General features: G+C 46.1%; 1 protein-coding gene and 1 long non-coding RNA gene across 2 annotated transcripts; one reads left to right on the forward strand and one right to left on the reverse strand.

The window, feature by feature from the left end:
• Window positions 1-801: 801 nt before the first annotated feature.
• Window positions 802-1967, reverse strand: id1 (inhibitor of DNA binding 1, HLH protein). Its single transcript, XM_044173047.1, has 2 exons — window positions 1590-1967; window positions 802-1363 (listed from the first exon to the last, which is right to left on the reverse strand). Exons 1-2 carry the CDS (start codon window positions 1950-1952, stop codon window positions 1328-1330), a joined length of 399 nt encoding a protein of 132 aa, XP_044028982.1. The 5' UTR covers window positions 1953-1967; the 3' UTR covers window positions 802-1327.
• A 263-nt stretch (window positions 1968-2230) lies between these two features.
• On the forward strand, window positions 2231-3718 carry LOC122865110. Its single transcript, XR_006375399.1, has 2 exons — window positions 2231-2381; window positions 3154-3718. It is a non-coding gene; the product is annotated as an uncharacterized LOC122865110 (long non-coding RNA).
• Window positions 3719-10641: the final 6923 nt, after the last annotated feature.

The raw sequence follows: 10641 nt of genomic DNA on the forward strand, positions 1-10641 counted from the left end.
CTGTGCGCATCGCACCGCAGGGAAATGGGAAAAACATTGCACCAGGGAGACAGAATAAATCTTATAACGAATCGCCTCGCCAAAACCAGTTTAACCCCTGCAGTGCCGGGAGAGACGAAAACTGCTGATTTACACGAGAACATATTGAAACACCATATTTAAATGGATGTTTTATGGAGTGAATGAACGTGTTTCTTATCCGTTTCATTTTTCTCTCCCAATAAACCATCTTACATCACTTCATTTGTGTCAGTAATTTGTTAAATGCGTGAAGAATCTTGAATTCTCTTGAAAAAAAAATCATTTGTCATGACTGCGATGATTTGATTTCATTTTAAACTGTATTCCTGACTCTGCCTCATTTGTCAAGATCTTAAGACTTGACGATTTAAAGCGAGACTTCCTCTTGTAATGTGATACGGTAATGACCCATAGAGCGGCAAATGACTAATTTAACTGGCTATGAGCCATTATGTTGACCACCAGCTTTGGTTTTATGTTACCAGAATGACTAAACAGCTTCTTCTAGGTGTAGCACTTTTTAGTGAGAACCTCTTCACACTCCCCCAGTACTCTCGGCAACAACACGATAAGCTATTCAGATGAATGTGAGTAGGCCTGCTATTAATCACAATGATAATACGACTATAACAGCCCATAATAACCACCCAAGTGTCATGTTTCACAACTATGGTTCTAGTTTTTGTAATTAAATCAACTCCCCACGTAGCCTATTTGATGCGATTCAGTACCATATATCATTCTCTTTCTCTCTCACAAACACACAGTGACACAGAAGAATTCTTGTTCAAAAATAATTGTCTTGTTTTAATAAAAACACTAATAAGGTACATTGTAAGAAAACAATATTTTCACATAATGTGGCATTGTAATATACAATACAGTTTGTCGCTCAGGAATCTGAGAAATGTATTTTTTCCTTTTACAAAATGTTGGATTCTCTATATGGTTTAAACAAGATACAAAGAGCGTAACAGAAACATTAGCTTTCTTTAGAAACTCTACAAGCAACAAGCGATGCTAGTTGCACTGAACTTGTCTTGGTCCCCCGGCTAACCCAGTCTATATCTGGACACCACCGGTCTTCTTCTCTCAGGGCCCTCTGATGAATCGAGAGTCTTGAGTGACAGAGATCCTCGCCGCCGGAGGATGTCCACACAACGATATTTTTCTAGTATTGGGAGTTTGAAACGTCCCTACTCAGTTCAAGGTTTTTTATTGATGTGTTCGAGAAGTCACATCAGGTAGCCTTGTTCGTTCTTCGCGGTGCTCGCTGTGGGGTGATGGTGCGATGCTCCACGAGCTCTTAACGGCACATAATCCTGTCGTCTGAGCATCCATTCTGCGGGGACAGAGAAAAGAAGGTTGATTAGTACATCTGCGTTGCTTGGATGTAAAGCAGTCACAAGCAAACCGGTGCGCAAAAGTAACTTTTACGCACGGACTTGGCAACTTTACGCACGCGTACTGACTGTTCAAAAACATTTGTTACAGGGGTGCATTCATCTCTGTTGGACACTGAGCTATTCTCAGAATTATTCGGCTCTATATGTGAAAAAGATATTTACCTCCACTGCGATGCTGGCGAGCTCTGCGTTCAGGGTGGTCAGCGGTGTGCGGGGCACGCTGCTGGCGGAGAGCTGGCGGCTCTTCTCCGGCTCGTCCAGCTCCACCTGTAGGTCCCAGATGTAGTCGATGACGTGCTGCAGGATCTCCACTTTGCTGGCCTTCTTGTTGGTTGGCAGGGTGGGCACGAGCTCCTTCAGCTTGCTGTAGCAGCTGTTCATGTCCTGGAGAAAGGCTGTCATCTGCTCGTCCAGCAGCGGGATCTTGCACTTGGAGATGGTCAGGCTCTGGTCGGACAGGCAGCGCACCATGTCCTCGCCGCCGACCTTGCTCTTCAGGGCGCAGGTAGATCCGACAACCTTCATCTTGATTAGTGTAGAAGGTGTAGTTTCCAAAGACGACGAGCGAAAAAGATTAGTTCAGCAACGAGGCGTCTCCTCCTTTTAGAGATGTTGGCAAGACAATGTTGACAGTTTGCAACATCCACATGGGCAAACCTCCTCGGTTTTATAGCGGAGCAGGAGCCGGGGGCGTGACAGAGTAGTCCTGTTTGAAGACAGTAGTCCAATGAAACGGCTACGTTTGTATTGATGGGTCGGTCCACAACAGCACTCTCAGCCAATGCCTGCGCTCGCCTGGTTATCGGGATTTACAATCTGTTTGAGGGATGGCGTTACAAATGGAAACAAATGTGTGTCTTTTATGGGTAATATGTGGGAATCCAGCTGTCCATGGCTTGGGGACTCTGCAGGTGTGGATTGCCTGGGGACAGTCACGGGGTGGTGAATGCCTGGGTATGTACTGTGAGAATGTGTGTGGGATGGGACAGGATGAATAGGATGAATGGCTAATGATAATTAGGCTACCACAGTGCCCTAGATTTGCCTCTCACAATTGTTGATGGCACTGCAGATGTGGATGACAATAGTACAGTAAAGAAAGACAACTGGTGACATAGAGCGGCCAAACAATTCTGGGAAAAGATTCACTTTTTGTTAACTTGAATTAGTTCAGGATGATGACGTTTGTTTAGAATAAACTTTTTTTTTGTAAACTGTGTGGAATGCCCGGACCAACATCACACAATCTCTCTGGGTGGAGTCTGCATGTCCTCCCTGTGTTACCGTGGGTTCTCTCCGGGTTCTCCGGCTTCCTCCCACCGTCCAAAGACATGCATGTGTAGGTTAATTGATAACTCTAAATTGCCCGTATTGAATGAATGTGTGAGTGAATGGTTGTCTGTCCTTGTCTGTGTCTGTGTTCGCCCTGCGACGAGTTGGCCACTGTCCAGGGTGTGCCCTGCCTAAGGCCCGAAGTCACTGGGATAGGCTCCAGTCACCCGCGACCCCCTAACGGGGACCAAGCGGTAGAAAATGGATGGATGGATGTGTGGAATGCAGCCACAAAAGAGATTGGCAGTTTATCAGATCATTAGTTTAATAACATTACTATTTCAGGGGAGATTGCTGATTGTTTTAGAAAATATGCTGCGCAGTCATCTGAACACCACTTCTCCCTAGACAAAATCTCTGCTTTTTTTAAACTCAAAACTTTCTTTTCTCGCAGCACAGACTCTCCTCTTCCTGCTGTTCCGTGCTGAAGAAAGCCCAGTGTGAGCAGCGGCTTCACGGATTCCTTCACATGTTTCTGCAGTGTGTGCTCAGCCTTGTGTGCACACTCAGATCGCATCGCTCTGTTCTGAATCTTCCCCCCAGATTGTCCAAACAAGCCCGAGCAGACTGGCAGGCGCCAGCGCGGTGACGTCACCCATTCATCCGAGCCTTGACGCCTGTCAGCCTGGCGCCGCTCGGGCGGTCTCCATGGAGACGTCAAACAAGAGAGCTCGCACTGCACTCCTCCATTCACCTGCGTGTCGCGCGGAACACTGAGAACAAACCGGCTCCGGAGCTTTGTCGTTCATTTATCACCTTAAAGCAGCGGGATGAGATTACCGCCCAGCGCACCTGCAGAGCCGCCTCTGTCAGCCGGCTGACAGAGAGACAGAGGAGGAGGAAGGCTTGGCATTATGTTGTTACCGCATTTTAACACAAAATAACTGCTGCATTCCTCCACACAGCCCTCTTTGACTACTGTATGCCCCTGTGGTTACTATAAAACTCGATTTCATGCATTTTTTTTTTAAATTTCATATCTTATCTTATCCTAGCTTATTGTGCCAAATAGTGCAGACTACATCATGCATCAAGCTCATTTAGATTAGAAGACATTTTTAAGGAATAACAAAAAAAAGAGTAAATGCATTTCCAAAAAAAAAAAAAAAAATGCATTTACTTTATTTACTGACTTACTACTTCATTTACTACATTTACCTTAATTTATTCTTTTTTTTTTTACCATTAATCCACTATTCCTGTATACTGCAGCAACTTCTATAGTGATGTAATAGCCTACCAATAGTATAAGAAGTATTCAGATCCCAAGTAAAAGTAGCAACACTGATTAAAAAAAACTCCATTACAAGTAGCCTGACATACCTGCATTCAGAAGCTTACTTAAGTAAAAGTGCTTAAGTATTAACAGCAAAATGTACTTAAAATATCAAAAGTTAAAGTACTCATTAAGCAAGAGAATGACCCCTGTCATATTATTGTATATATATTATTGGATTATCATTATTGATCTATTAACTTGTACATTGTATTTTGATATTGTAGCTAGCCAATGTGAATCTATTTTTCCTAGCTTGTATACCGATGTGTAGTTTAGTCTATAACAATGCATCACATTTTATAAGCAGATCATATATTTTCTGTGGAAAATCAGGTAACTAGCAACTACAGCTGTGAAATAAATTTAGCGGAGTAAAAGTACAGTATTTGACCTCTGAAATGTAATGAAGTAGAAGTATAAAGTAGCATAAAATAGAAATAATCAAGTAAAGTACCTCAAAATTGTACTTAAAGGTCCAGTGTGTAACATTTAGGAGGAGCTATTGGCAGAAATGGAATATAATATTTGTATATATGTTTTCATTTGTGTATAATCACCTGAAAATAAGAATCGTTGTGTTTTCATTACCTTAGAATAAGCTCCCTTCCACGGAGGTCGCCATGTTGCACCGCCATATTTCTACAGTAGCCCAGAACAGACAAACCAAACACTGGCTCTAGATTTCTCCTACACACTTGGAAGGGGAGGGTGAGGCGAACAATATTCAAATGGCTGCAAACTGCAAATTCACTGCTAGATGCATTAAATCCTACACACTGGACCTTTAAGTACATTACTTGAGTAAATGTACTTAGTTACATTCCACCACTGTATAATACCATATGTTATGCTTATAAATTAATCTCTTTTATTTAACTAGGATCTGCAACATATAGTTGTTTATAAATGCATGATTTTGCAAATTTAAGATTTTGTTTAGAATATTATTAATATTCTGGTAACTGCACAGACTGACGCCACGCACAGTGTTTCATCAAGTTTTAAATCAATTTGCATAGTCTAGGCAGGAATTAAAAACAGCTTGTTCTCTTCAGATTTGAATATAAAAGCTATTTAAAGAGCCACTGCTTATATCTGCACAGATGCTATACCAGACCAAAGATAACATCAGCATTGCTGTGCTGTCTTGTAACAAAGTTAACTACCACCGGGACTGTTTCTTCTAGCTGTTGCAGTAGCCTGTAAAAACTTTTTTAAAAAACTTTCTTTTTTTCCCCCTTTTCTTTTTTTGCCCTCTGTCCTAGGTCGCAGCTGACAGGGTGGAGGGAGGGCCGGGTGGGCAGAACAATGGGAGTGCGGTGCAGGGATTGTGGGAGAGAATCTAGGCTGGAGCCACAGTGTCTGGAGCGCCCCTCCACTCCCCTCATCCAGCTTTTGTTCAGCTGCAAAAGCTATCAGCACTTCCTACTGACACCAACAATAACTCCACACAGCTGGGCCCTTTTTAGCCTGTTTACAGCACATCAAGGCGAGGGGAGAGAGAAGACAGAGGGAAGAGGCAGAGGGAAAGAAAAGTGAAACATATTAGCTCCTGATTTTAACTGACAGAGTGGCAATGCCGTTTCCCAGCCCCCCTTCCCTCCTTCATTGCTGACACAGAATTAATTTCCCAGAGGACTCTTTACATGTGAGCCGCTTATCACTTAGTATTTTATTTCTACGACAGGCTACTGTTTGTGTCAGTGCTGTTGCAACATCCTGCATCCATCAAACGGCAGAAAGGCAACACTTTTTTTTTTCCAGGACATTGTGTATCTTGGCTATATTTGTGCCATCACACACACCGTTTTCCCAGTAGCGTTTTTCAGGAGAAATTGTTCCATTTGGTGGAGAGGAAACATATTAGCTAATACGCCCTCTTTATCGCTACAGCAAATACATCTACAAAAGCACACTACAGGAAGCCACAAGGGGAAAAGTTGGTACAGGAATTCATTCAAGGGAAATAGGACATTCCAGTAATGCTTTCGCACTTTTGCTGCTGTTATTATTACTGCAGGGACAATAAGTAGTGCGCGTACTACTTCCTGAAACATGAAAGTGACCAAACCACAGTAATGGCAGAGGAAAATAAATGGTTTCTTAGACAGAGGATTTTACTTCAGTATGATTATTGAGATACACTGTTGAAAAGAAATGTGCAGGAATTTGATTATGAAAGGAGAGCACCACATGCAAGTTTTCAACATTTATTACTCACACACACACACACAAACACACAGGCAATCTCCTCGCAGCTGTGGGATTAGTTTCCAGTTCCCAGTCTCGCTCTTCCTGTTTGCTTGATAATGATCACACCTGTGTGCAGGTGTGTGGAGAGGCTCATATGGGACTGGGAGGGGTGAGTGTGGTGTCAGATACAAAAACTTTTACCACACCATGTCATCTTTTCCCAGCTGAGTGATGATTGACTGACGGCACTCAGGACTCATCAGTCACAGGTACAAGAAGGACGAAGTTTGTGCTGAATGTGAGAGTTTGTAATGCTGTGTGTCACGGCTTCTGTGGGTGTGTGTTATACATGTTTCTGCCTGGATTCCTGGTTTGTCCCAGTGTGGCCTGGCACCTCCCTGGGCAGCCCAGCCTCTGTAATGACTGAGGACCCGTGGTTGGGAGTCACTTCCTGTGGGAGTCCTAGTTCAGAGATGTGTCATCAGCAGTGCAGACCGGCTGGAGCCTCACCGCCTGGTGTTTTTCCTGCGTGCAGGCAGCAGACTGGGTGGGTGGATGGATGCCCTTCCCTGAGAGCCAGGGGCAGGTTACAGGAACATTATCTCCATCTGATAGTTGGTGTGCGGAGAAGCCTCACAGAGATCCTTGCAGCCCCACAGGTGTCCTCTGCTCTACGTCCTTGGCCCAGGAAGACTCACAAGGACAGTTTAGTCTCTCTCTGTCTCTTTCTCTCTCTTGCGTACATGTGTATGTGTGTGTGCATTCACCGGACCCAAAGCTCACCCCTCCTTTACACCCCATGTGGCCATCTCCCTCCGCCTGGTTCCCACACACACTATCAAAGCCCTTTAATGGCTTCTAATTAGCTCCCCATCTGCTGGTGACAGCGCACTGGTGGCATGCTAAAGCACCCATTGAGAGCATAGGCATTGTGCTCTGGAATACTTTCCACTCCAGTGGCAATTGCCTGGAGAGAGAGGTTTAGTTGGGGGTGTGGAGGGTGCTGGGGTGGGGCTGGGTGAGGAGGGGGTGAGAAGGAGGAGAAGGGGGGGATTCTGGGTAGTGTTCTCTACAGTCAGGGGCTTGGGGAGGGCAGGGGTGGAGGGATACACAATGGGAGACAGTGTTACAGCTTGTTGCAAATCTAATAACGCCAGAGTCCCTTTTCCGTCCACTGGTCATCACCCCCCGCCACCACCAGCAACTATTTCACAATCCCACCTCACCCCTCCCTCTACTTCTTTCACTTTAGCAACAGTTTGCCGCTGACATCTCACAGGGGACAGTCGGTGAGTTAAATCTGACTTTGCGCTGAAGCCACAGTGAAACTTGCAACACAACCTGATGAGGTCCTCCATTGTTCTGAGGAGCCCCATGGCTATTGCTCCCCTCTTGGACCGAACAATAGATGCACCTCTATAGAAACTGTAAATGTAGCCTAATGAGGCCTCTTCATTAGCAGAACCTGTCTATGTGTGAATGCGGCCTGTTTGTCAGATCCTATGAGGCCTTCTCCTTTCCAGGATTTCCAGCAGGGCCCAGGTCCACTGGTAGCAGAAGGGGGGACCAGCTGTTCCCAGCTGGTAGCCAGAAGATGCCTATGGGGGACAGGCCTGAATGCTGCTGGCCAGCTGCCCCCCTGCTGTTGGAGGGAGATGGAGAACAAACAAATAACTGCTTCTGGGAAACCATCAGATCAGCTCCAGTATTGGCTTCGCACTATGATAGATATATATGCAGTACATATACTTTAATTAAGACATTTAGCAGACTAATCTAGAATGGGAAATCAAATCCTGGGTCATCATCAACACCCAAAAGAAAAAAGGTGAAATATCACCAACAACAGAGTATTCCTGTGATTTTGTCAAATCGATAATGAGCGTTTGTTGTATATTTCTAAATACATATTTTTACCATACAAGAATATATTCCCCTAATGAAGTTCTAATAGGAAACTGGACTAACGTATTAAAGACAGAAACTCATTCAGGTGTTTTTAAGATTTATTGGTAACTGAATGCACCACTTTGAAATGACAAGTACGACCCTATGCAAAGCCTCGTATTTGTGTGTGTCTGTGTGTGTATGAGACGAATGGTCTGTCACCTAACCTCTCTCTCCACCCCGTACACACACACACACACACAAACTTGCACATCCCCACAGCTGCACAGAGGCGTCCAGTCAGCACGGCCAGGGGACATGGGAGCCAAAGCCCAAAGATGGAGCATGGACAGTGGCAGCTGGGGAGCTGACAAAGCCCCATTCAGAGGGCCCAGGCCTGGGGACAATGGCTGGGCCAGGCTGAGCCCTCTCCTCCACTCTTCCACCCAAAGATTAATACTTCAGATGGGCTTCCCGGTGGCAGGCAGGGCTAAAAGGAGAGCCCTCCTGTTTGTCACTGGGCATTGTGCGAGTCGCCTGAGAACCAACCTCTTGGATGAGCTTGACAAATGAGAGCCGCCATTGACAGTGAACAGATTGGGCCTGCCACTTTTGTTTTGATTGTGGAGCGGGTATAATCAAGTTATTTGGGCCTCGGGGAGTTTTTGTTTCTCTCTCCTGATGCTCTTGACACTAAAGTCCTACCTTAACAGTCTGCTGGCTCAGTTGTGATCTGAGCCTGCTCAAGTTTCCCCTCCTGTTTATTGTTTTTTATTTATCAAAGCTGTATAAAGGACACAACAGCAAGAGGAAGTTAATTTACTTGGGTGTGGGAATCTGGCTATCTATTCATGCACCCTACAGAAGGCAGTGCAGGTGCAACAGGTGTAGGTGTTTGTATTCTTGTCACAGTCAATAGGGCTACAGTAGCGTGATTGTTATGTTTTCTATGCAGATGTCCCCTGTACACCTGACCTGAGTAATGTTAAAAGAACAGCTCAGCCAGGGAACTACAGTAACCAGAGACCCTGTTAGGTAAGGGTTAGGGGTAAACACAAGCAGCTCGGGTGTACCCCTCCCCCAGCCTTTTCTCTGTAACCCTGTGAGTGCAGCACAGGTGTTTAGCCCCCAGCAAGGCAGCATTTCAGGTTAAACTGTAGGAACGCTGCCCCGCCTTTACACCGGGAAGTGGCCGCAGAGTACACAGCGTCACACCTGCACACCTGTGCACCCAGTGTGTGTTTTGCTACTCTGATCACACCACATGATTTCACAACAGGAAATATTCTACCACAGAATGTTGTCAGAGAAGAGAGCACTCATTCAGTCTGCATTTTATATGCAAATAAGCCCCATAGCTAAATTAAACTGAAAATTTATTTTACCTCACCCATCAGACTGTTTGATAAAGCAACACTTTGAACATTTGTTTTCATGTGCTGTGGCTACAGTCAGGAAGGCCATCTGCCCTGTCTGTCCCGGTGTTATTGCTATGCATCGACCGGCCATTCTCACGATAGAGGAATGTGCCCTTCTTGTAAACATACATCGACCCCCTTGAAGTGCCACAATCGCCATTCCCTTTCCCCGTTACCTCCCATCCCTCCTCTCACACCCGGTGGTGTCCCCTCATCCACCCCAGTCTCCATCACCCTCTCATCCAGCCCCCCAGATCCCTCTACTGCCAATGTCCCAGTCCCCTAAGCTGCCTAGGGAAGATCCTCCCCTGGTTCCCACGTAGAATTGAGAGACACACAGCTAAAACAAGCGCCCTGCTTTTCACCCAGGGCCCACTTCCAGGAATCTGCTTGTGTGAAACTTTGATGCAGCAGAAGGTGCCCTACTTTTAAACTTCATTCTTCTCCCTGGGATTGTTTCAGGGGGTTTAACAAAAGGGGAAAGAGCCTGTGTGTGGGTCAGCAGGGATGTGTGCGTATGTGCATCTAGGCATACACGGGTGCATGTGTTCCCGTGCACGCCTGTGTTTATGCAACAGTGTGTATGTGTGTGTGCACGTGAGGGGAGGGCTGGAGGATTATAAAGAGGAAGTGAATGGGAAGTACACACTCAATGACAAAATAAGAGGGAGACATTCCTTTGCTGCCCCTCCCCTCCTCCTCCCTGCTCCCTCTTTCTCTCCTCTCCCTCCGCTGTGGCAGGGCCCTGGGAAAATCAAACAGGTGGTTTGGGCCTGGCAGGAAAGCTGGCTGGGCCCGGGGTGGGCAGGCCTACAGGCTGCTGGGGGCTATCAAAAGCTCTTAGGCCCAGCTTTAGGCCAGCACTCTGAATGGCCCCGGGCTTCATTATCATGTGAATTCTGGGAACTGCCCCGGGCCCCCAGTAACACCAGTGAGCTGCCCATATGGCGTTCGCTTGGCAACTAGGGAGACCCAGCACCCTCCCCCGCCTTCCTTCCAATGCTACCCCTCCATTCCAGCACTCCTGATATCAAAGGAGGACAAGGAGGAGAGGGAGGCAGAGGCCCAGACCCCCCCAGCCCCATCCCTCTCCTGGGGGGGCTGG

This window comes from Siniperca chuatsi, linkage group LG2, assembly GCF_020085105.1.
Source record: "Siniperca chuatsi isolate FFG_IHB_CAS linkage group LG2, ASM2008510v1, whole genome shotgun sequence".
Classification (NCBI taxonomy): Eukaryota; Metazoa; Chordata; class Actinopteri; order Centrarchiformes; family Sinipercidae; genus Siniperca; species Siniperca chuatsi.